At 51.1% G+C, this 26,002-nt stretch overlaps 1 protein-coding gene and 1 long non-coding RNA gene across 3 annotated transcripts; one reads left to right on the forward strand and one right to left on the reverse strand.

Moving 5' to 3' along the window:
* Window positions 1-885: 885 nt before the first annotated feature.
* Window positions 886-16,577, reverse strand: ALDH3A2 (aldehyde dehydrogenase 3 family member A2). 2 transcript variants are annotated; one of them, XM_059907960.1, is made up of 11 exons: window positions 16,505-16,577; window positions 15,711-15,871; window positions 14,276-14,507; window positions 13,421-13,506; window positions 11,470-11,678; window positions 10,285-10,402; window positions 8,482-8,623; window positions 6,369-6,535; window positions 4,985-5,084; window positions 3,766-4,001; window positions 886-1,077 (listed from the first exon to the last, which is right to left on the reverse strand). In XM_059907960.1, the coding sequence occupies exons 2-11, from the start codon at window positions 15,861-15,863 to the stop codon at window positions 1,063-1,065; spliced, it is 1,458 nt and encodes a 485-aa protein (XP_059763943.1). In that variant the 5' UTR covers window positions 15,864-15,871; window positions 16,505-16,577; the 3' UTR covers window positions 886-1,062. The 2 variants fall into 2 exon arrangements, with proteins under 2 accessions (XP_059763943.1, XP_059763942.1); XM_059907959.1 differs by lacking the exon at window positions 16,505-16,577 and adding an exon at window positions 15,989-16,080.
* LOC132355539 (uncharacterized) lies at window positions 3,093-14,979 on the forward strand. The gene is made up of 3 exons (XR_009499649.1): window positions 3,093-7,306; window positions 9,065-14,117; window positions 14,222-14,979. It is a non-coding gene; the product is annotated as an uncharacterized LOC132355539 (long non-coding RNA).
* Window positions 16,578-26,002: the final 9,425 nt, after the last annotated feature.

The following is a 26,002-nucleotide window of genomic DNA, read 5'->3' on the forward strand; positions in this document are numbered from 1 at the left end:
CTCAGGGTCCTCCTCCAGACGCCCCCCACCAGCCCCCAAGGCTCTCAGGGCTGCAGAGCCGTGAATGCCCAAGGCCTCCTGTCCAGGACAGGAAATGGTCCCCACGTTAAGTTCTGTGGACCCAATCTATTCAGAAAGGCATCTCTCTCACGTTTAAAAAAGGGAAATTTACTTGCCTTGTGCTACAGAAATAAGAAACTTAGATTTGTCCCTGAAGAGCCACTAACTTGCAAATTGAAGGTCCTATTATGCGAGGATAAGTATCGTTATGACTACTTTCAGGACAGCAGTAAAAAATGCCAGGTGGGTTTTGTAAGACGCAGAACTGTACAACTCCTGCACCCTACGAATGACAGCTGATACTTGCATGAAATTGGCAACTGTCTTCCGGGAAGCCCTAGGATTTACAAGATGCTCTGAGTGACATCAGTCACAAAACCATGTGTGGACGGCCCCACGGACCATCACAAACCAAGCACGAGACAGGACAGAGTGGATGAGAAAGGAGGGCCGACTCCCGGAGGTCAGGCTTTCAAGTCCCAACAGACGAGGGACAGGGACCCCCCCCACCCCAGTTCTAGTGCCTCGAACCCCAAGGCAGCTGGGAGACCTCGCCTCACCTCTCTGGACAGAGACCTGGAAACCTGGCGGGGCTGGGCTCTGGAAGGCCACAGGGTGATGCCTGAGGCGGTAGGGGCGGGGTGTCCCATGTCCCGTGAGCAGCAGAGTCGCTGAGCAGGTTTTGGGAACTCAGGTTCACCCAGCACTTTCTCCCCTCCCCCAGCACGCTCTCCCCCCGCCAGCATGCTCTCCCCTCCCCCAGCCCAGAGCTCTAGGGATGGGGGTTCTCCGAGTGTCTCACTACTGGGCGGGAGAGCGCTGGGCTTTGGCTGAAACAGCGAGTTTTATTAATGGTGAGTGGCAATGACTTTTAGGTTCGGCGATGGTGCATTTGCATATCGTCTTACAATTTTTGGTAGGATTTAAAAATTATTGGTTCATTAACTATTTGGTAGAAGAATAATTCAGGAGAGAGGATGAGGAGGCGGCACGGATCACTCTTCAGCAGTATCCAGCCTGGGGGAGGAGAGAGGAATCCGGGTTACCCGCTGGTTTACAATGCCCCCACCAGCCCTGGAACATGGGCCCGGGATCGGGACCCTGACACGTGCCGTCTGTCCTAAGAACCATGTCAACAAGGCCCACAGATCCCTAAGGGGTCTTAAGTGTGGCTGGGCTGAGGATGACAGGTCATGCCCTCCCCCCAAAACGACAACAACAAGACAGGCGGTGTTGGAGGTGGTACGCTGTCCAATGTCAGGTAGACGAGGGCAGAGACAGGAGGTGAAAGCACTCATTTCCCGTCCTGGCTAAGGAGGACGCTGACTGTCCACATGAACTCTCAAAACTGGTGAACAATTTTGCTTCTCCAATTCCAGAGCAGTAGTGAATTTCATCAGTACCCACTGAGGCTTAAAGAAGCATGGCCACAACCTCAGAGTTCAAACGTTGGATTTAATTTTCAAAGGCCCAATGACATCGTTCAATTTTAACCTTTTATTTTCCTCAACTTTTACAAGCCCCTCAATGCCTTCCATAGCTTATGTTAAGCTTTATTGGAACTTTACTTTGTGTAAAATGCACAGAGAAAATTCCCCCACTCTGAGGTTCTGACATGTTCCCTTTAGACTGACAGTTTTGCAGCTTTCAGTTTCCCACTTTAAAATGTTGCAAGTCCATTCTAATTCTAGTAAAGTGAATTACTAAAATCATACCGAAGCACGTAACAAAATAACTACTAAGTGCAAAAAGCAATTTCAGAAAAATGTTTGCAATTACCATCAGTAGATTCCTCAAGTAAATGGGCAATTTAGGTTCAGAGTAATTTGTTTAAAAGGTGATTTGATAAGAAGCGGGTAAGACCACGGAGAGAAGAGTAGAGAAGCAGCAGAGAGGAAGAAAACCCCAAATCTTTACCCAATCTCACATGGAATCCAAAACAACCGGGACAACGAACGCATCGGCTCCCAGTAAGGAGAGCAGAGAGGTGGGGCTGGAAGCGGCCTGGACCTCCGGGTGCCCATGCCCTCGCTCTGTGGGCTCAGAAGGGGCCTCGGCCGAAGCCGTAATTAAGTCGATCCCACAGCCCGGGATCAAAGCCATATTTTCTTGTTCCCGGCTGAATAAACGTTTTTATACACGGCTGCTTCTCTAGACCCTACCAGAGAAAGGCTTGTCTGCCAAACCCTTTCGGGAACTCTGGCCGGGCCACCTGGCCTGCCCTAGCCTGTGGGGCACGGGCCATTGCACCTGGGGGCGCCCTCCTGGGAATACGGGGCACAGTCAGCCCACACCTCTGTATTTTCCATGAGGCTAAGAAACTCCATCCCGACCAAGAAGACGCCTGTCAGGCTGGGGACCCACGTCTCGGGAAAAAAGATAGGCAGATAGTGACCAGAGACCCAAGCGCACCTCTGACCTCAGGAAGAAGCAGAAGAAAAAAACCCAGAAAGTCCTACACCCCACAATATGTTTTGATTCGCTAAGTCTGCTACATGAATTCTGAAGTCAAACTTTAAAAAAAAAAAACGAAACAACTCAAAACCAAAATAAATAGTGACTTGGAGCTTTTTATAAGATTATTCTCAAATTCTGAAACAAAGGATGGTGACCATGAGTGGGTCAGCGGGCACGTCCTCTGGGACAGCCGAGTGCGTGAGACCATCCTTTTCTGGAAGTAATGACTGCTTCACCCAGACCCAGCTAAGCCACGACCTCTAATCTGGAGAGTCCAGCAAGCCGACCTCACCCTTGAAAACCTGTGGCCAAGTTAAGTTTTCACCCTCTGATGCTCTAGGCCAAGGTCCAGAATGTCTGGAGACATTCTTTTTCTGATAACGCCTAAGCCTCCAAGTGTAGAAAAACAAACGACTGGAAGAGAACACTCCCCAAGCTGGCCCACTTCACAGAAAGGAAAGAAACAGCCCAAACTCCTCTCAACAGACAGGGCTGGGTTCTGGCGTTCCTGGCTCACAGGACGGCACAATCTGTGAACTGCCAGAAAAATAACAGGGCCTTTCTCCTCAGCACAGCCTGGTATTTCCGAGGAAACCCAAGCGATCTCAGACGTGACCGGTATCTCCAGTTCCACCAAAGCTGTGACGCCATAAGGTGAGCTGACCCCCTTTCAACGTTTAAACAAACTACAGACAGGAACACAGCTGTTGCCATTAAATGCTTGAATCTGGCTTCGCCCCAAGGATACGGACCGTCCAAGGACGCTGGCTGTCATGAGGGTCTCTTAGCAAGTCCACGCCCCAAACGGCCAGTCGCCAGAGAGAAAAGCTACAGGCCAGCTCCCCCCGGCACAGCTGCTTCCCCACCAGCCCCGTCCCCGGCACGCTCTCCTCCACCTCCACGCACGCCGGGTTCCTGCACAGCCAGAAACCAAACTGACGCTGAGGCACCAAAAGCAAGAAGATCAGAGGGCTAGGCGGCTCGAGGGGCTTTAAACTCAGGCCAGAGGCCGCCACGCGCCCCCTGTGAGGGCTGAGGCCTGTGGGCTGGACGGTCCCTGCCGCCGGAGCACAGAGGCAGCCACGGAGGCCCAGAAAAGCAGGGGGGCCCAGCAGCCGGAAGCCCCCTGACCTTAGAGTCCTAGCCTCTGGACGTGAATAGGAGAGAGCCGATTTAGAGATCGGAGGTGCTCCCGAGACGCAAGAGGTGCGCCTGCAGCCGTCGGGCGCCCGAGCGCCGGGGACTCACCTTCATGAGCGCCGCCAGCACGACGCCCAGGAGGGTCAGCAGCAGAAGCCCGAGCTTCCCTTTGTTGAGCCGTTTCAGGAAGAACAGTTTCGCCCAGTCTACCTTCGACTGGCTGTTGGGAGGATACCGGAGTTTGTTTGCACCTTCTCGCTTCAGGCTTTTTAACAAACAGGGACGTTGATGCGAAAAAGTATCGAAACTGTGTTTTCCGTGATACGCTCCCATCCCACTGGACCCTGAGATAAAGGAACAGACGAGACGGGCTCCGCTGTGGGTGACGGCCCTCCTTCCGTGCACAAGGCGCCCCGGCTGCGCCCCTCCACCAGCGCACGTGGCTCGTTCCAGGACATCCTCCCGGCGCCCCCCGCACGGCGGACCCCTGGCACAGGACGCTCTCCAAGGGCAGGGCAGGGACCGGCAGCTCCCGGGGTGCTGGCTGTCACTATGCCAGGGACCAAGCTCATTGTCACCGGAGCCCCACCTCCGGAGAGGGAGAGGGGGCTGGGCAGGGCCCGAGCGGGACTCCAAGCGGCCCGCTCCGAGAGCCGCGTGTGCCCGTTCCCACCGTCGCACGTGGCTGAGCCACGGCTCCCTCGGGCTCCTGGAAGGTGACCAAGGCCAGGACAGCGGGGTCACGCGGCTGGGTGGTAACAGGCCTCTCAGACCTGTGCTCTGGGACCGTGCTCCCGTCTCTGCTCGGTCACGTGAGCCGGGCAGACACGCGTGTGGCACAAGGCACCTGGCACGCAGCTTACTGGGGCCAGGCCGCTGGGGCATCACTTAGGTGACAGCTGAAGCTGCAGGGAGACTCTGTGATGTGTATCAAGAGACACACATTTTAAGGAAAAAAACCTAAACAACAAGCCAAAATATTAACGGTGTTTATGCCTTGGAGGTTACTACATTTTCCCTTGTAACTTTCTATAGTGTTTTGTTTGGTTTTGCCCCTTTATCCCAAAAAAGCAAAGGGACGTTCAAGCACTTGGCTGCTGTCTGCTCCTGGCGCTGTGAGCCTGTCATGTGCTACCTCGTTCGATAAAGGACAGAGGGCATTTATCAGTTCAACTGAGACCTGATTTTTGGCCCAAGAAATGCCCTGAATCTGGGAGAAGATCCATAAACCAGTGAAGCAACGCAGGGAACAGTCATTACAGACTGGGGATGGAGAGGCGGACCCCAGGCAGCGGCTTGCGGGGGCATTGACCAGGGGGGGCCTCACCCACGCCTCCGAAGGGCAGGGAGCTGAGCATGAAGTGCATGATGACGTCGTTGCCCGTGACGCCCCCGCTGGACGTCCTGTCGATCATCCGCTTGATGAGCTGAGGGCGAGAAGGAACAGAGGCGCCGGGTCAGCCGCCCCTCGAGGCTGGGGGCAGTGAGCGAGACCCGGACGGCCTGAAGACTTGGGCCCCCACGCCCGGCACACCCCAGCGCTGGACCCCCGGGACCACGGCCAGGGCCTTTCTTACCAGGGATGGTTCAGGCTATATTCCAGGTTTTAAAAATTGTTAGTATTTCTCTACCTCTGCTTTAAAGGATAGCATGTGATTAACAGGTTATCATTCCGTTTCTATGAAATGTAAAAAACATTCAAGATTTCAGAGGTAGCATCCCGTTTTTGAAGGAAATCGCTGGTTGGCCCAGGACCTGAGTGGGCACGATGCACTTGACTGGTAAATGTCGCCTCCCCTGGCTGCTGGCCCACCAAGTCCTCTGTAGCAAAGGTCACTGCTGACCGTGGGACCGAGCCTGACCCGCAGACCGCGGCTTCCACCCCGTCCACCACTGCCTGTGGTCATTTCAACCGTCAGACCGCTATGTGCCACTAACCCGTTCCTAGCTGAGCCCCGCACGTCCGGTCTCCCTGGACGGTCTGTAGAGATCGGTACCGCGCCAGCATCGCCAGCACCGCCAGCTCTAGAAGCTGCCCCGAGACTCCCTGCGTGGCCCCGGCAGAGGCTCTGCAGAAAACACCTGCTGTGGGAGCTCCTCGACCTCAGCTGGCTGCACCCTCCCTTCCGAGTTTTCCCCTTTTTTCAGAGGCTCCTGGCCTACTGGCCCACCTTGAGGCCACTGTCCCTTAGCAGCGGCCGGTCACCTCGAGGCGCATACGGACGGGCCGCGTGCAGGGCGGCAGCGGGGCTGCTGGGCCTGGGGTGGCGTGTGATCTGCCCGCCCGGCTGGGACGGCAACACCACTCCAACCACAAAGGCACGTGGCTGGAGAAAGCCAAGTCCGAGGCTTCCCAAGCACCTCCCTCAGCAGCGCCAGAGACACCGCCCTGCGGGCCGCAGACGCCGTGTGGGTAAGAGCCGGGGCTCTACACAGGACGCCCTACCGATCAGCAGCAGAAACGTTTCTGATGCTGGCGCTCAGACGTCTCCCAGTGACATGGCAGGTGTCTGTGAGTCACCAGGCTTGTGACACTCGCCCCGAAGACTCAGCTCTGACCCCGGGGAGTAAGGGAAGGGTCACGGCGATAACCCCAGGGCCTCATTACCCAGGACTGGGGGACTCTGGCATCACACGAAATAATCAGCATTTGCTTTACAGCAGAGAAGGAGCGTGGCCTCTGAGAGCGAGCTGCACGCGGGGAAGTTCACCTTAGTGTTACGAGAAAACACGTAGAAGGCCAGGGGCTTCTCGCGTTCGTTTATGAATTGTATGGCCTCATCGGCATCCTTCACAGGCACTATGGGAAGAATTGGTCCAAAAATTTCTTCTTGCATCACCTTGGTTTCAGGATCCACATCAGTGAGTATCGTTGGGGCTGAAAAATGAAAACGCTCAAGCAGAAGACAGAAATGCCAAACTCTCACCTCACGTCTGGCTCACTGGGTCACCCACCCATCCCTTCCCCACTCCCGCCCAGGTGTCATCTACTGAGACAAGTCCCAAGTACGTGGGTGAACCGTGCAAATATTACATCTCCACGCGTGTGCCTCAGGGATCCCTGTGCAAACCCAGGGGGAGAGACAGGCTTGAGTAAATCCTATGCATGTTTAACCCTGTTCAGCACCACATTCCTATGTCTTTCTGTGGACAGGCCTTCCTGGGAGCGCAGAGGGCCCCGCGGTGGATCAAACCAGTACAGCTTCTTAACTGAAGTGCGTTCCTGCCTGTGATCTCTTTGATCTTGATTACAACTGCGTCAGGTTCAGAAAACGTAGTGAAATGGTGGGATTCCCTAAGCCTTAGCTCAGCGTTCCGTCCACTCTGGGGAAAGACACAGACAGGAGGACGACACGGATCCTGAAGAGCTTTGTGGGGTGTCCCGTGTCCACACCAAGAAGTCCCCAAGCCGCAGTGCTCGGGGAGACCCTGCGGACGGGCTGGAGGGTCGACTACAGGAGAAGACACCTGGCGGAACAAGCGTGCTCTCTCCTCCACCCACGGTTACGACCGGGCGGTCCCGCAGGCACGCCACAGGACGGCTCTCCCCCAGCACGCCCGGGGCACCGAAGCCGCTGCCTCAGATCCGCCGCCCGCGGCTCCCCCGGCCCAGAGGTGTCCATCCCCCTCTGCAGAGCCACGCGCTAAGGTGAGGTGACCCTGACCAGGTCGGCGGAAACTCCTAACTAGTCTGAGCTGATCACGGCCGACCTTCCCTCGCACCACTGATGGGCGTAGAGGCAGGCAGTCAACATGCTGGGCCGGCAGGACCCGAAGACGAACCCCCGGGGCGCTGGGGGTGTTCCTGAGCCGCTGAACTAACAGGCCGAGAGCATACTTTTCTCCGTACTGTTTGTCTTTTAAGTTCTGCTTTTGAAAAGCTGGGGTTTTTGGTGATGATGAGAGGAGACAGGTAAAAAGATTTGCGGAGCAGCTTTTTCGCCAACTTCATGTGTGATTTTTTTTTTTTTAGTAAGTTTATTTATTTATTTATTTATGGCTGCGTTGGGTCTTCGTTGCTGTGCGCGGGCTTTCTCTAGTTGCGGCGAGCGGGAGCTACTCTTTGTTGCGGTGCGTGGGCTTCTCAGTGCGGTGGCTTCTCTTTTTGCAGAGCACGGGCTCTAGGCGCGCAGGCTTCAGTAGTTGTGGCGCGCAGGCTTCAGTAGTTGTGACTCGCGGGCTCTAGAGCGCAGGCTCAGTAGTTGTGGCACACGGGCTTAGTTGCTCTGCGGCATGTGGGATCTTCCCGGAACAGGGCTCGAACCCGCGTCCCCTGCATTGGCAGGCGGATTCTTAACCACTGCGCCATCATGGAAGTCCCCATGCGTGATTCTTCTCTCATCTTAGGTGTTATTTTAGATAAGTGTGTTTAAAATTGAAAAGTGATACATACTCGTGGCAAAAAGCAAAGAACACAACAAGAAAGTAAATAACGAGGTCAAGCATGATAGGTGAAAACATTCTTTCTGGAGCAGAACTGCTGTTGGCTAGCTGTGCAATTGTGGCTGAGCTATGTCCTTGTCTGGGCTGTTTTCCCGGCCGTAAGCTGGAAATAATTAGAGTCTGGTTCTGCTTCTCAAGGTTGCCAGGAAGAAAAAATTAGATAAAATATGTGTGTAAATACAAATAACGAAATAGAGTTACTCAAAGTATACATATATAAAATCATCTTTAACTCGCTTGTAACAAAGCAGTATACCAGAAAGCAGTATTTAATAGCTTATTAAACGCTTTATACCTAATAGTTTATTCAGTGTCGGTAAACTGTGTCAATAAAAACTGTTAAGTTGCCCCTCCCTGCAGGACGAGATGAGTCTCCATTACCTATGTAGCGTGTGGCCTCATCGGTCTCCCCACCAAAAGCTATCTTTTGTCCTTCAAGCAAACTTCGTATCCTCTTAAAATGACGAAGATTGATGATCCTTTCATAGTCGGGGGATTCTTTTATATTTTCTCCATAAAATTCCTGTTTAAAACAGTAGTATCTAGTTGTCACCAAAGACCCATATTTTAATTTCTTTAATAACTATAAAATTCACCATGGCCCCAAATCTGGTTTTGTATCCTCACAGAACCCAACCCCCCAGCCCCCAAGTCCTTTAACAGTAGTAAGACTAAGCTCTTTGGCAGGTCAAGGACAGGAGTTAAAGCATGCACACAAGTCTCCCATTTTCCACGGTTTCGGGGGTTGGCATGGGTCCCTCCTGGGGGTGGACACAGAGGGGGGTCTCGCCCCGTGTCAGGGCCACACGTCCGCTTGCCTATCAGCTCTGGCTGCTGTCCTGCGAGGAGCCGGGTGGTGGTGGCAGAGGCCCTGTGACCTGCAAAGCCTAAAACACTGACCGCGTGTGTTTTTCCCCTTTTGCAGAAGGGGTTTGCTGAGCTTTGCGCTATTTCCTTGTGTTAGGTCTTCTCTGGACTGGAACTTCCACCAGTCAGACAGCCGTGAAACTGCTCGAAAGATCAGAACACAGTTCTGGCAAATCAACCAGAGTAAGAGAGCCTCAGAAGCCAAGCAGTCAGCCCCGCGGGAGCCCTCCATCTACTCTCCAGCGGGAACGAGCACGGTCCAGCCCCCGCACCCGCCTCGAACCCGGGCGGTAGGAAGCTCCTGGGCAGCTTGTTGCAATGCATGTTCTCGGGCCCCAACGCCGGAGCCACAAGAGTGGTTTTCAGTGCTGGCCACACCTCAGAATCACCTGGAGACCCAGCCCAGCTGAACCACAGTCTTTGGAGGGGGAGAAATGGAAGCTTTCCTTAAACGGCTCCTGGTGAACCTCAGTGGAGAGCCACGGTGACGAGAGAATACACGCCTCCTGGAATGCCAGTTCCTCACCACGCTCACCCGAGCACGTCCCCTGCAACCCCAGTGTCTTCCCAGCGTCGGGCCAAGCTCCCCTTTCACGCTCTCCTTGTCCGGCCCCATCGCGGTCCCGCCACTAACATCCAAATTCCACGTCACCTAGCTGCTCACATACGTCACTCCTGGGTGTTCCGGAGCCTTCCTTTCGGGGCTCGGTCAGCACCCGGCGAGTGAACAACGGTTGTTTCAGTAATTTCTCCACCCAGGGGGCTCCCACTGCTGAACTGTCACAGCTTCACCCCTTCCTTTCTTCCCGTCCTACGTTCCTTCTGGCTCAGCTCAGGACACCACCGTGTAGCCTTCCTTGGTCCCCTCACTAGAGATCGCCATTGGAAACGCCCTCAAAGACTGATGGCCGCGTCAAGAGTGCACGCTCCTCGAAACTGCTGGCCTCTCTAAACCGCCGGCACAGCCGAGAACCGAGAACCTTGACCGCCGCAGCCGTGGCGAGAGGGCCTTGGCCACACCAGGCCTTGCAACGTTCTCCCCAAACCACACAAGAGCTACTGAGCTTTTTTCTTTAAGGCCCGTTCTACACCTAACCAGTTGTGCCATCAACAAATCGACTAGACAGTGTCAGCGTGTGTAGCACCAATCTCACCCTGCTACCACGTTCTAAGAGAGCACTTTTCATTAGCCAGGAAATTAGTTCAGTCACGTGCTCCTGGAACGTTCCTGGGCAGGGGGGCGATACCCCCTGCAAACAGCTGACTTCACTCCGTATCCCAATGAGACCCGTGGACCCAGAGGTGGGAAACACGAACCTTCACGGCCTCCTTCACCTTCTGCACGATCAGGTCCTGGAGGGACGGCTCGCAGAGCACGTAGTCGGGGGCGATGCAGGTCTGGCCGCAGTTCATGTACTTGCCCCAGGTGATGCGTCTGGGAAAAGCACCAGCAGCCAGAGTTCAGTCCCCACGCACCTGTCACACACTTCGGCGCTGTCTAAATGTTTTTCAGCTAGCTGTCAAGATTACTAGTACATAAACGTATTTGGTAATCTTGATAAAAAAAATGTTTTGAAAACTCATCTCTAAATCGGTTGGAACTGAGAACGCATTTTCAATTGGCGTAGAATATTCTACAAAGCAGGGAAAGCCTCATGCCAGTTCATGAGAAACAGTACTTTATACGCAGGGAAGCCACTGCCTGCGGCAGGAAAGGAGAAAAACAGCCTCCTGACACCCTCCTCCTCCTCCCGCCCCGGCCAAGAGGACATCTGGGAGGACAGGGGTTCCACAGACACTACGGCTCCTGCTGTGGCTTCGACCTGCTGCACGATGCCAGGTACCAGCAGGACCAGAAGCCCTCCCTGATCTGGGACGCTGTGCCCGGGCTCGGACGGAAACCCACGAACCGGGGTCCCCTGTTCCAGCAAGTAGACGTCTACTTACAGAGCCAACCCGGAGCCCGGCCAATGCCCCCTGCTCCGCCCGTCTGAAGGGAGGGAGAGCCACGCCATGCCAGCACAGTCAGCTGTGGGTTTGGGCACTTCCTGTTAGCTGAACTGATTTAGCGGAGACAACCCGAAACCTTGCATCTTCTAGTTCTCAGATGCAAGATGCTATTATTCTCAGTTACAAGATGAGAATTATTGGTTTTATCAATAAAGGAACTCAGTTAAGAGATCAGCATAATGCCCTTTCTTTGGAAATTTAAAGATTTTATTAGGCACACAGGATCCTTGGCATTATCTACTTCCTGGATCAGCTATCAGCAGAACAGTAAAACTTCTTGCCAGGTCTATTATCTAGAGAACAGACATAGCTTTTCCTCATCCTGAGGGCCACTGTGTGATGTCACAACCTCGTGTTCATCTCCGGTTGTGGCACCAAGGCGTGGTTTGTGAAAGAGTCCTGGTCCCTGTGAGGACATCGACCGGCAGTGCCCAGCGAGGAGGCACAGAGGGCGTGCCAGCCTGCGGGGGGAGTCCAGATAACCAGTCTCACCTGCAGGCGACGTCCAGGTCACAGTCTTTGTCAACGTAACACGGACTCTTCCCTCCCAGTTCAAGGGTCACCGGGGTCAGATGCTTGGCGGCGGCTTCCATGACAACTTTTCCAACAGCGGTGTTCCCCGTATAGAGAATGTGGTCAAATCGCTGCTTCAGAAGCTCCGTGGTTTCCTCGATGCCACCATTAACAACCGCGTACAGGTCCTTCAAGAAAGAAAGACAAACACTCGCGTCACCGAAGGAATCCTATCGTCTGACGTAAACACGTAACATTCAGTGAAACCAGGAAAAGGTGGAGACTGGCCCCGGGAAACCACAAGACGGGGGCTGGGCGAGGGGAGGGCTGTGGGAACGTGGCCGCTGTCGGTGACCACAGGACAGGCCCCAGGCGCGTCCACCCGGACGTCCTCTCTGCACTCGGCTCAGCGTGGGGCTCAGGCCGTGGGGGGAACCGAGTGACTGCCGCCCGAACGTGTGCCAAGGCCGGCAGGGGAGCGTCTCCAGGGACAGGTCCCGGTGCCCCCGCACCCCGTCATCCACTAGCTCGCGTGCCCGCTGGCGGCCGCCCGACGCCTCGAGCCTAGCCTCCTCTTGGGATGGGGGGACGTCACGGGGCTTTGCACCGAACCCTCGTGTGCACCGGGCGACTGTCTGCAGCTGTCGCACGAGAGAGGGTAGCAACGGCGTGGAGAGCAGCGGCGGGACACCAAGCACGAGGCAGCTGGTGGGCCTCGCGTTGCCCCTCCATCTCTACTCACAGCTCAGCGGCCCGACAGGTGTTGCAAGCTTTAGCTTGCCTCCGCCTGCATCCACAGAGCCTGTGTGGTTGGTCCCCGACAAGCCGAGTGAGGCAGGGCCGGAATGACGACCCCCGTCCGGGCAGAGGGAGACAGTGAAGCGTCTGCCCCACCGCCCTGCCTTCACCGCCCTTCTGCACTGGGTACCCCAGGCCCTGGGACAACATTGCTCCGTGGCCGCCGTGGCCGCCGTGGCCGGGAACGAGCCAACACGGGGAGCACGGCTCCTCCGAGGGCCGGAGTTGGCCTGCAGGCTGCTGTCGGAAAACGCGGCCGACTCCACGCGTGATGCCGCAGAGCTGCGTCTCTCGGGCGCGCACGGACCACTCCTCCACGCAGAGCTAACGGCCCCAGTTCACGTGGCGTCACAATCCCCTCCACGGCGGCACCAGACCTCTGCTTCAGAGATCGTCTTTTCTCCACAGCTTCCAATACTCTTCTTTTTAAAGATTTTTTTTTTTGATGTGGACAATTTACAAAGTCTGTGTTGAATTTGTTGTAATATTGCTTCTGTTTTTTGTTTTGGTTTTTTGACCGCGAGGCACGCGGGATCCCAGCTCCCCGACCAGGGATCGGACCCGAACCTCCGCCCCTGCATTGGAAGGCGAAGAGCCTTAACCACTGGACCACCAGGAAGTCCCAGCTTCCGATAGTCCTAAATGCCAGTACTGTAACCTGGGTGAGAGCCCACACTCTGGGTCAGGAGGCCTTTTTCTTCCTGTAGTTTTCAGGCCACAAACATGCCCGTTTAAATGTAGACGTGTGCTCACATAACCGTACCTCGTGAAGAGCACCCAGGCCGGTACCAGTCCCTCATTACATAACTCACTAAACGGATACACCTAAAATCATGTCAGATCAAAGGTTAATTCGAAATGCCAAATGGCAGCGGAGGCTTTGTTAATAGCAGAGGTGCCGATAAAGCCACGGGCCTGACCAAACCGTGTAACTACAATAGCTAAACTATTCCACAGTTTTTTTGGAACTTAACTTCTCTTGTTAAGCCAGACGTGGGAGGCTGAGGGAAAATGAGTGTGGAGGCCTGACCACCAATGACGCAAGCCAGCACGAGGAGCAGAGTGGGTTCCCCACGACAGACAGATGTGCCAGACAGACAGACATGCCAGAGGGGGGGCAAGGCCCTCTTACCTGGTCTAAGTACTGAGGGAGGAGCTTAGCCAAGACCTTGGCTGTATTTTCACTTATTTCAGAAGGCTTGATAATCACAGCATTTCCTAAACAAAGCAAAAAGCAGGACAGCGTTGTCTAGTACTTGAGTGATTCTTACATCCTTGAGACGGGGCTCCTGTGGGGAGCACAGGCTAAGGGTTCATTCCTCTGGTTATTTCTGGCTCTGCGTTCTGCCTTCCTCACCACAAGCGTGAGCGCTCGTCCCACTGCCTCTTTCCCAAAGGCTAACTCCTCAGTGCTCACCACGTACGTCCTTGACGAGAGGCCCCATCCCCCAGGCCTCCGGCCTTCTCTCACTGTTCTCACTCCCACCCTTGGATTTTCCTTTTGCCCTGGGATTATTGCACAAACAAGCTTTGCCAACATAAAGCTGTTGGTCTGGATCCTGGTTAACTGAGAAATGAATCCCTTGGCATTTGCTGTAGACCCAAGCACGCATTACTCCCAGAGCCCTTATTTGAATGAAGAAAGGGGTCAGACAGAATCAACTGGTTCATCCAAAGCCAGAGGTGGCGACTGAAACCACATGACGATATGGACGTCTGACTCCAAACCCGGGCCTGTGGACTCGCGCATGCCTCTACACCCTCACGGGTTCATTCTCCGGGGCTCCAGAAAGCAGTCACCCCACAAATCTCTGGAGCCCACTGAACAAGTAATAATAACGTTTATGAATTCTCAATACACTGCTGGTGTAAACCAAGACAAGCCACCACAGCAAATGCATTTAACTAACCACTATCCTTAATGTACAACCAGTTTCAGAGAATACGCCTCTCGAAGACAGCATAAGGACGGAAGCTGACACCAGACCTGCAGCGATGGCTCCTATCAGAGGCTGGATGGTGAGGACAAAGGGGTAGTTCCAAGCTCCGATAATCAGCACGACTCCCAGGGGCTCTGGCTGGACGTAGGCCTCGTCCAGCATGGTGAGCAGGTTCTTCTGAGCTGGTTTAGCAGCAGCCCATTCAGGAAGCTTCTCCAGCACGAGATCAATTTCCCCAAGCACGGTGATGACTTCTTGACTGTATGCGTTGAATTCACTCTGTTACAAGAGGGTCACAGTTAACCTTTGTGGGTAGGACACACTTGGCCCTGAATGTCAGAAGCATCGGGCCAGGGAATTCCCTGACGGTCCAGTCGTTAGGGCTCTGTGCTTCCACTGCAGGGGACACGGGTTTGATCCCTGGTCGGGGAACTAAGCCGTACGGCAATGGAAAAAAAAAAAAAAAAAAAAAAAGCATCAGGACAGGCACACCTGTCAGACTAGCTGGTTTGCCATGCAGATTCCTGTGTGTCCTCCAGGCCCACAGTAAGGACTTGCTAATTCCCTTCTTAATAAATTCAATCCCTTTAAATCCTTCTTTACTGATCCAAGCCATTTAAAGTCAGGCTTAAACGTTAACTCTTTCATGAAGACTTCCCTAATTAATAATGGTGCGCCTTGATCACACTTTATAAACCATAGTCATTATGCTTTCCCCTATATCTTAACATTTCAGCCTTAATACGCTGGCTTAAAACTATAGTCCCACTTTATCTGTGTCTGCTTTGTTTCCCAACCAAACTTAAAGCCCTCAAGGGCAAGGAATTTATTGTACTTCTTTAGAACTGTCATCAACAGTTCCTCTCCACCAGAAGTGCTACACAGGGAGTTTTAGAGTCCCTGTTGTTACTATTGATGTAACAATGTAACTGATGTACTACCCCTCAAAATAATCTTCCAGGGGGAGGGGCCGAAGGAGCCTGGCAAAGCCAGAGCAAGGCCTTGTTACCCCTAAAATGAAGAGAAAAATTAAAAACAGAATGGTAACAACAGTGATATAAAACATAGGGGACTATTTTTAAACCCGAAACACTCCCCCAAGACCTTGCTACTCAAAGCGTGGTTCCAAAACGGGGCAGCTTGGTACATCACCTGGGAGCTTCTTACAAAAACTCGGGCTCTCAGACCCCCTCCCCCCAGACCCAGTGAAGCATCGTTTGCATCGTAACAAGGTCCGCGGGTGACTCGCGGGTGCACAGATCTGACACCTAACATCATCGAGGGAAATCTGAGCGCAACGACGACAAGCAAAACCCTGTGTCTGCATAAGAAACCGGAAAGTTAAAAGACATGAACCCGACTCGGAGGAAGAGGCCTGCAATACACGAAGCGGACGAATGACCCAAATCCAGGGGAAGGGAAAGGGCCACAGCTGCCCGCGGAAAAGGGGCAGGCCGTGCAGCGCAGGTCCCGGGGGTGCACCTTGCTCAGGTCGGCGGCGATGGCCGCCAGGATGTCCCTCTCGCGCTCCTGCACCATCGCGCGCAGGGCCTCGAGCTGCCGCCGCCGGAACGTCAGGGGGCGCGAGCGGCCGGACCCGAACGCCGCGCGAACCCGCTGGACCTCGCGCTCCATGGCCAGTCCTGCGGGGACAGAGGAGATCGGGCGCCGTGGGGGGTGAGCGGGCCGGACGCGGGGCCGCCGGGCGGTGCCTCTCCATCCCCGGCCCCCGTCCCCGGGCCCAGCGACCCCGGCCGCACCTCCGTCCCGCCGGCGCGCTCGCTCAGCTGCCGTTAACTGCCAGGCCACCGCCCTGCGAGCCCGGGTCGACCCCGAGCCGCGCGCCGATTGGCCGGCGTGGCCCACGTGACCTCCGCAGGCCGGACGCCGCGCGGGCCCCGCCTCCAGGAGTCGGCAGGCGAGGGGGTGAGGATGGCGGGGCGGCCGGCTGGGCTGGAGCGGGCTTGGGGTGGAGCGGGCTGGGGCCGGGGCCCGCGGTCACGACCCCGCCGACCGGGCCCCGCGCCCAGCGGCTCAGGAGGCGTCGCTCTCCCGCCGCGGCGCCCCTCGGCCCGCCCGGCCCGCTCCCTTCCAGCTCGGAGCCGCGGGGACTCGGCGCCCAGGTGAGTGCCCCTCAGCAGCCCCGCCCCCACGCCCTCCTTTACCCTTTACCAGCCGCTCTCGGGGCCCCACCCCCAGGTCCCTGCCCCCTCCCTCCCTAGAGGGGCACCTATCTCGGACCCCCTCCTGCGCCCACGTGACAATGCCCGCGGCACCTGGGTTCTCGCCTCGCTCTCCTCTGCACCTGCGGAGATTGCAGGAAGTCCTTCTGGCTTGTACCTGATTTGACTTGGGCTTTATCAGCTTGTCACGTGGTTGTTTATCTCGTGCATCTGCTTTCACCACTCAGGGAAAGAATGCGTTATTCAGAAGTGAAGGACTCCGCTTTGAAGGTGGGGACGTCTGTCCCCTTCCTGGGACGCCGGTGCTGACGCTCCCTCGAAGGTGAGCTTCCCTCCCAGACGCCAGGGTCGTGCTGGCTCGCTCTCTCTTTTGAAACCTTGAAGGAATGTATCCTGTCGTCCTGTTTGATGTGTGTTCTTTGTCCTGACAAGATATAAAACTGTGTTGAAAACCATGCTTCGCCAGAGCGCTTTCCTCCTTGGTGGAGACTGCACTCCTGGGCTACAGTCCTCAGTTTGGCCAGAAAAAAAACCCTCTTCTAGTCTTACGATAAGTTGTTTATTGGTTACTTGGCCTCCACGCTCAGCAGTCATTGCCGTCTTCCGGAGAGACAGTGTGTTTGCTTGTTCGCCGTCACCCTGTATTCTGGTTTTCCTTTTCCCTCCCTGACCAAGTCCTCTGGGTTTTTCCTTGCTGGACCTTTCTCCCCTTCCAGGCCTCCTGACGTGTTCAGGTGCCCGAGGGCTCAGTCCTTGGACCTCGTCTCTTTCCACAGTCACAACCTCGTCTAATCCCGTGCATGGTGGTCAGAGAAGATTTTAAATCCCATCTGGTCCCACCCTTTCCTCTGAACTCCAGCCAGTATGTTCAACTCTATCCCACTCATACTGGGATCCATAATAGGCATCTTAAAGGTAGCTGTACGTAGAACTGTTGGTTTCTCTTCATCCACGAGACAAATACAATGCACGCCTCCACCGGTGTTCTCAGTCTCAGTAAGTGGTACCATCCTTCATCCCATTTACTCAGGCCAAAGTCCTTAGGATCATCCTGACTCTTCTCTTTGACCCTAGTTTCAAAACATAATAAAAATACCAGTGGTTTTCCATTGAAGGACAACTGGTCATGTATGTATTTGTCAATTAAAAGAAATAATAGTATGTCATTTTAACAGGATGGTTACAAACTCTCAGAAAGTTCTGGAGACTATTTTTACAACACTGGCCATAGAAGGAGAAATATATCATAGTTGCTGAGGTTGTTTGAGTTTTCTCTATTACATTTGTTATGTACGTGGAAAAAAATCTATGAAAATTATCGTATCAGAGTAACTCACATTGGAACATAATTTCTTTCTTTATAGAATAAAATACATATTATTAATAAAAAAAAATACCAGTGGTTGAAGAAAAAAAATACCATAAAAGAAATACCAGTGGTTGAATTCAACCACCTTTGCCCTAGTTCAAGCCATAATCATTTTCACCAGCACTTTATGTAGCATTCTACTGGGTTTCCTGCTTCTACTATGGACTCGGTGAAGGTTATTTATCTGTCGTTTCTCAGTCCTCCACTTGCCCTCTGGGTGTTCAGACACCCAGAGTGTGTGAACGATTTTCCCAGGTTTTCCTGCCGGCTGGCTTCCAGTGAGTTCTACTAGCAGGAGGCGTGAGCAGGAATCAGAAGGTGGAGGAGGAGAGCAGCTTTCTGCTTCTGGAGTCAGCAGTGTGGCAGCTGCTGGGTGTTTCTGTAGTGGAAGAGGAGCTGGGATGATTCCTTCCTTGGTCAAGGTGGCCCCTCTCTAGGAGATACAGGGTGACAGTGACAGCATCTCCAGGCGGCACCGGTGCAGGTGCAGCTCCCCTGGGTTCCTTCCAGCCAGGGGAGTTTTCGGCAGCTTCTCATCTGTGGTGTCACCGCATGCGTCCTTCTGGCCTCTCTTACTCTTCAGATCCCCTCCGCCTGCAATAACTGGGGTGGGTTCTCTTTTCACGGCTGGATCCTGACTGATACGCTTTGCTGCGGCCATTCTCCACCCAGCTGTCAGTGATCCTTTCACAAGACCCTTGACCCTGTTACTTCCCTGCTCAAAGCTTTCCAGTGGCTTCTTGTGACATGTAGAACAAAATCCAAAATGCTCGACTAGCCGTACGTGTCCTGGCCTGCAGCCTCCTCTCCAGCCTCAGTCTGTATGGTTCTCGCACTTAGTGGAGTGCTTGTCTTGCTGTTCACAGAACAGGAAGCACACCTCCACTTCGGGGCTTTCGCACTCTGCTCTTTCCTCGGCCTGGAGTGCTCAGCTGAGTTAATTCCATCTCTGCTTAAATGTAACCTCCTTAAAGAAGCCTTCACTGACCACCATGTCTGAAATACCAGGCTCTGCCACTCTGTCCCTTACCCATTTGTTTGTGTCTGTCTTTCGTGTTCAACGTAGTGTCAGTACCAAGCAAAGAATCTGGTCAGTTGTAGGTACTCTGTAAATATTTATTGAACAAAGGAATGGTACAGTCTCAAGTGCTCCAGCCTCCGTGTCTTGCACTGTCCACGTTTGTGGCTTTCTCAATAGCCACAGTAGTTTGAGAGTTAAAGAGATTCTTGGTGAAGGAAGGAAGGTGGCATGACCATCAAACTCTCCTTCACCTTCTTCCTTGCCTTCTTTTGGCCAAAAAAATGAAGTCCACGTGGAGATACCACGGTGATCCTGCTGGTAAAGGGGAGGTAGCTGGTGAGCAGGCCTTTTGCTTTACCGGGAAAAGCTGGAGCTTCCAGCACATCCCGGTGTCCAAGCCAACTTCATACCCGAGCGTTGCCTGTGCACAGTAGGCCCATGGTCTGCGGTCGGTGCAGGATTCTCCCGCTGTCCCAGAGGACAGCATTCCCGTGAACCCGTCCCTAAGCCAAATGGAGTGAAGCCAAGTAGCAATTACAGACGCTGTATGCTGTTTTCACTCGTCACCTCCTTCGCTCCTAAAAGTGAAAATCCCCTTTGGATTTCTTTCCATTAGCAAACACAGGTGCTAATGTAGGTCTTTAGGAAAAGCACAGTGGTGTAAAGCAGACTTTCAAAAAGTGGGGGAAACCTGTTTCTGGAACCGTGCGGCAGTGTTTAAACTGGCCCACAGTTCATTGAGTAACCATTTTCAACGCTGAGCTAATAAATGTTATGTAAGGGACTAGGTAAACTGACATGTGACTCAGGCCATAATTTTTTAAAATGTAAATAATGAACAGAATTCCAACGTGAAAATAGGCAATCTGAGGCATGATATCAAAATATCATCTAAGGCAAGTTAACCTCTGAGCCGCAAAGGGCTCCTTCTCCTGCTGAGGATGAGACAGGACCTGAAGAAGAATCTGTCGTGGTTCCAATGGAAGCATCACCAGGAGTTTGACTCTTGGCCAGCTCGTGAACATTTTTTTTTATTAACTGGAGAAATCAACTGATGGCATTTTTTTTGGCATATTTTAAAACCACATCCAAATTCTTTTGCGTAATTTTTAAAATTGAAGTAGAGTTGATTTACAGTGTTGTGTTAATTTTTGTTGTACAGCAAAGTGATTAAGTTATACATATATATATATATATATATACTTTTTTTTTTTTTTTTTTGCCGCACGGCTTGTGGGATCTTAGTTCCCCAACCAGGGATTGAACCTGGGCCCTCAGCAGTGAAAGCACAGAGTCCTAACCGCTGGACTGCCAGGGAATTCTCTATATACATTCTTTTTTTTTTTTTTTTTTTAATTCTTTTCCATTATGGTTTATCATAGAATACTGAATACAGTTCCCTGTGCTATACAGTAAGACCTTGTGGTTTACCCATCCTGTATATAATAGTTTGCATCTGCTAATCCCAAACTCCCACTCCATCCCTCCCCCAGCCCCCTCCCCTTTGGCAACCACCAGTGTATTCTCTATGTCTGTGAGTCTGTTTCTGTTTCATAGATAAGTTCATTTGTGTCATATTTTAGATTCCACATATAAGTGATATCATATAATATTTGTCTTTCTCTCTGACTTACTTCACTTAATATGATAACCTCTAGTTGCATCCATGTTGCTGCAAATGGCATTATTTCATTATTTCTTATGGCTGAGTGGTATTCCATTGTGTATATATATACTACATCTTCTTTATCCATTCATCTGCTGATGGACATTTACATTGTTTCTGTGTCTTAGCTATCGTGAATAGTGCTGCTATGAACATAGCCGTGCGTGTATCTTTCTGAATTAGAGTTTTGTCTGGGTATATGCCCAGGAGTGGGATTGCTGGATCATATGGTAGTATATTTTCTGAGGAACCTCCATACTGTTCGCCATAGTGGCTGCACCAATTTTCATTCCCACCAACAGTGTAGGAGGGTTCCCTTTTCTCCACACCCTCTCCAGCATTTGTTATTTGTAGACTTTTTAATGATGGCCGTTCTGACCGGTGTGAGGTGATACCTCATTGTAGATTTGATTTGCGTTTCTCTTTTTTAAAAATTTTTATTTTACTTATTTATTTGCGCCAGGTCTTAGTTGCGGCATGCTTGTGGGATCTAGTTCCCTGACCAGGGATCGAACCCAGGCCCCCTGCATTGGGAGCTCAGAGTCTTAAGTCCTGTGCCACCAGGGAAGTCCTGCATTTCTCTGTTAATCATCGATGTTGAGCACCTTTTCATGTACCTATTGGCCATTTGTATTTCTTCTTTGGAGAAATGTCTGTTTAGGTCTTCTGCCCATTTTTCGATTGGGTTGTTTGTTTGTTGTTGAGTATCATGAGCTGTTTGTATATTTTGGAAATTAAGCCCTTGTCGGTCGCATCGTTGGGAAATACTATCTCCCATTCCATAGGTCGTCTTTTTGTTTTCTTTTATGGTTTCCTTTGCTGTGCAAAAGCTTGTAAGTTTAATTTGGTCCCATTTGTTTATTTTTGTTTTTATTTCTATTGCCTTGGGAGACGGACCTAAGAAAACCCACGTCCAAATTCTTCAGCAGAACAAGGTGGTATGTTTATGAAACCAAAGAGTGGACTGGGGATTCTTTCACCCCAAGTTGAAACGCTCCCCTTCCAGCTTTTGATTATGATGTGCCCATGGATTTAAGTATCTCTGGGCAAGTGAGGTCACCACTGCAGGGTACAGGATTGTGGGGTGAGTGCCTACAAGCTATTTCTTTGGGAAATATAGTACGCCTGGCCACCATACTTTTCCTAGTCCATTACCCCTTTTTTGTCCTTAAAGTTTCTTCACTGTGGGTGGTCCACTCTGTGACCCCTCCCCGGTGCGGGTGACCCAAGCCTGACCATTCAGCCCTCCCAGAACTTTGCTTAGAACTATCATGACAGAGACATGCTTTCCCCATGGGCTCACCAGCTATGCGGATGGTAGAATCCTAGAGCCACCTGTAGCTAATTTGTTGGCACCCCAGGGGAAATGACTCGCTGAGAATAAAGCTGATACAGAGGAAGGCAGAGCTCAGAGACAAGTCCTGATAAGATCGTTTGTGTTCAGTTAAGGCTCGAAGCTAAAAGCACCTCTGCGAAGGACATCTTCACAGTTCCTGTCATAAACCAGTCAATTTCCAAATGTCAGGGACCCAATGTTTGAATTGAATTTTTTTGCCACTTGCTACCAAGAGACCTGAACATGATAGAGAGACATGCCACATTGCACTTAATTCTGTTATCCAGGTCCTCAGACTAATCCACAATGGGGTAAAAGGAGGTTCAAGATGTTAACATTTTAAAAAATATGTATGCAGTCAATATATTCCTTGCAGTGTGGCATAAGTTATGAGCAAATCATCCAGCTTTCTAGGAGACCAGATTAGGGCCAGAAGGAAGGAAGAAGTCCTGGGCATACACTCACAACGTTCGTCCCCTGAGACTGAGAGAATTAACTTGCCTTTAGGAAAGCTCTCCCTGCTGACTGCTGAAGAGATCACACGTTTGAACCTTGCATGTAGTCTAGCATATTTTTGGGGGGTAATAAAACACTACACTTTTATTGAATATGACATAAATACAAAACAGTATATGGATTATAAATGTGTACAATGAATTATGGCAAAGGTAACCCACCTGTATATCTACCACCCAGAAGGTTACCAGCATCCCCCTTATACCCCTATATCTAGTCACTGCTAGAGAATTTCCAGGTGGAAGCAGATACATGCATAACTTCAGTAGTCAAATAACTTTCCATTGTGCTTGTACCAGTTCACAGTCCCCGTGTGTGTGTGTGTGTGTGTGTGTGTGTGTGTGTGTGTGTGTGGAGTGTTATATGTGTGTGGGGGGTGGTGTGTTTGTAGAGTGTTTTGTGTGTGTGTGTGTGGAGTGTTATATGTGTGTGGGGGGTGGTGCGTTTGTAGAGTGTTGTGTGTGTGTGTGTGTGTGTGTGGAGTGTTATATGTGTGTGGGGGGTGGTGCGTGTGTAGAGTGTTTGTGTGTGTGTGTGGAGTGTTATATGTGTGTGTGGGGTGGTGCGTGTGTAGAGTGTTGTGTGTGTGTGGTTGTGTGTGTGGTATTTGTGTGTGTGTGTGGAGTGTTATATGTGTGTGGGGGGTGGTGCGTGTGTAGAGTGTTGTGTGTGTGTGTGTTATATATGTGTGTGTGTGGGGTGATTGTGTGTGGGGGGGAGTGTTGTGTGTGTGTGGCGTGGTGCGTGTGTAGTGTTTGTGTGTGTGTGTAGTGTTATATGTGTGTGGGGGTGGTGCGTGTGTAGAGGTGTGTGTGTGTGTGTGTGGAGTGTTATATGTGTGTGGGGGGTGGTGCGTTTGTAGAGTGTTTTGTGTGTGTGTGTGTGTGTGGAGTGTTATATGTGTGTGTGGGGTGGTGCGTTTGTAGAGTGTTGTGTGTGTGTGTGTGTGTGTGTGGGGAGTGTTATATGTGTGTGGGGGGTGGTGCGTTTGTAGAGTGGTGTGTGTGTGTGTGGAGTGTTATATGTGTGTGTGGCGTGGTGCGTGTGTAGAGTGTTGTGTGTGTGGTATTTGTGTGTGTGTGTGTGTGGAGTGTTATATGTGTGTGTGGCGTGGTGTGTGTGTAGAGTGTTTGTGTGTGTGTGTGTGGAGTGTTATATGTGTGTGGGGGGTGGTGCATGTGTAGAGTGTTGTGTGTGTGTATGTGTGTGTGGAGTGTTATATGTGTGTGGGGGATGGTGCGTGTGTAGAGTGTTGTGTGTGTGTGTGTGTGTAGTGTTATATGTGTGTGTGGGGTGGTGCGTGTGTAGAGTGTTGTGTGTGTGTGTGTGGAGTGTTATATGTGTGTGGGGGGTGGTGCGTGTGTAGAGTGTTAGGTGTGTGTGTTATATATGTGTGTGTGGGGGTGATTGTGTGTGTGGGGGGAGTGTTATATGTGTGTGTGGCGTGGTGTGTGTGTAGAGTGTTTGTGTGTGTGTTATATATGTGTGTGTGGGGGGTGATTGTGTGTGTGGGGGGAGTGTTATGTGTGTGTGGCGTGGTGCGTGTGTAGTGTTTGTGTGTGTGTAGTGTTATATGTGTGTGGGGGGTGGTGCGTGTGTAGAGGTGTGTGTGTGTGTGTGGAGTGTTATATGTGTGTGGGGGGTGGTGCGTGTGTAGAGTGTTGTGTGTGTGTGTGTGTGTAGTGTTATATGTGTGTGTGGGGTGGTGCATGTGTAGAGTGTTATGTGTGTGTGTGTGTGTGTGTGTGTGTGTGACAGTCGACTAGCTCCACAGCCTCTCCAGCACTTGATGATGTCAGTTTAAAAAAAATTAACCATTCTGGTAGCTGTGTAGTGGTTTCTCAGTGTGATTTTAACTTGCATTTCCCTGATGACTAATGATGCTGGGCACCTTTTCATATGTTTATGACTATTTGCATATATTTCCATGGCAGGAAAAAACAGATTTTATGAAAGATGTTAAGACAGTAAACCTGAATTGGAGCCTCAGGCTGCCTTGGATACCTGCCCTAAACCACCATGCTCTTCTTCAGCAAATACTTGCCCGCTAGAGCTATTTGTGTCCACAGATGAGTATTAGTCAGAAAAGAACAAACCCAGTGCCCATGCAAAGACAGTACACACATGTGTACACACATACACCTCTAAGGAAGAGGAGATAAAACCTTATATGAAATAATGAACATCCAGATGGATAATTCTCACAATTTCTTGAGAGACCGAAACATAATCTTTGAAGGAAAAGAAAAAGCCCAAAGAAATGCTTTAAAAGATTAAAGAATAGATGAGAAAACAATAAGGAGAGGACAAACAAGTAATTAAAACTTAGGAAAGAAATGGAAAAGAAAAAGAACACTTGAACAGAAATGAAGACCACTTTAGAAACAACCAAAGGTAGAATAAAGCAGAGATACAAAAGGGGAAGTTTGACAAAATCATGTAAAATGAACTGGAGACAAATATCGCGTGATTCCACTTATGCAAGGTACCTAGCCACGTGCATAGAGACAGAAACAGAATGGTGGTTACTAACGTCTGGCGGGTAGTGGGCTCATGGGTGCACAGTTTCCGTTTGGAATGATGATAAATTTCTGTCCATGGATAGTGGTGAATGCATGTAATGCCACTGAATTATACATTTTAAGATGCTTAAAAGGGTGAATTTATGTTATGTGCATTTTACCACATTAAAAAAAAAATGAAATGGGAGAGGAAAATATGTAAAAGTGATTCACAAAAGATGAGAGATTGTCCAGCATGATGAAGGCCATACATGAAGAACTGACGGCTAATGTAACACTCAGTGCTGAGACAGAAGGTTTCCCCCCCGGAAAAAGAATAAGACGAGGATGTCTGCTTTCGCTCTTTCTATCCAATATGGTATTGGAAGTTGGAGACAGAGTAGTTAGGCAAGAAAAAGAATTAAAAAGGGTCCAAATCGGAAAGGAAGAAATAAAATTTTCTTTCTTATTATCTCGGTCCAAGACCTGGAGGCCATCTGTGTTTTCACAAAATAGGTGCTCTCCTGGCAGTCTCAGCTTCTGTGTTCAAATATCTGATGCAATTTGAGAAATGCTAGCTTCTGCTCAGGCATGCTTTTGTCATTTTCCCTGTAAAGAGTATCCCTCAACATTGTATCCTTTTGTTGCCATTGGATGCCTTCTCTTTCATTGCATAATCTGAAGGTTGGTTGTATGTAGAGAGCTGTTAATGATTGTGAATTTTCTATCTTGTTACAATTCTGAGTTCCTCTTGCTGTTTGCAGTAGTTTTCAGATGATTCTCATGGATTTTCCAAGGATACAATCATATCGTCTACAAATAATCTTATAATTTTATATTCTCCATTCCAGATGTTATTCCACTGATTTCTTTTTCCGGCCTGAACACCTGTAGTAGAACAATAAATTGTCATGGTATTAGTGGAAATGCTTGTCTTGTTTAGGACCTCAGAGATAGTGCTTTTAATGTTTCTCTACCAAACAGCATGTTGGATTTGGGGCTGACATATGCACTGTTGACGCCAATAATCAATAAACAATCTGTATTAAGGAACAGAAGAGAGTTTTATTTGAGGCAAGATGACGACTATAGACTGGGAGACACAGATTCAAGAAGCTGTTCTTGTTTTCTGCCAGACTACAAAACGGGGGAGGCTTATAAAGGCAAAAACCACAAAGCTGC

This window comes from Balaenoptera ricei, chromosome 20, assembly GCF_028023285.1.
Source record: "Balaenoptera ricei isolate mBalRic1 chromosome 20, mBalRic1.hap2, whole genome shotgun sequence".
Classification (NCBI taxonomy): Eukaryota; Metazoa; Chordata; class Mammalia; order Artiodactyla; family Balaenopteridae; genus Balaenoptera; species Balaenoptera ricei.

Excerpts from the sequence above, each read along its gene's own strand:
- ALDH3A2 (XM_059907960.1), bottom strand. The coding sequence starts at position 15,863 with ATGGAGCGCGAGGTCCAGCGGGTTCGCGCGGCGTTCGGGTCCGGCCGC. Across the intron at positions 8,624-10,284 it reads AGGTGAAGGAGGCCGTGAAG|GAATTTTATGGAGAAAATAT; the intron begins GTTCGTGTTTCC and ends TGTTTTAAACAG. Across the intron at positions 6,536-8,481 it reads TGAGGCCACACGCTACATAG|CCCCAACGATACTCACTGAT; the intron begins GTAATGGAGACT and ends TTCATTTTTCAG.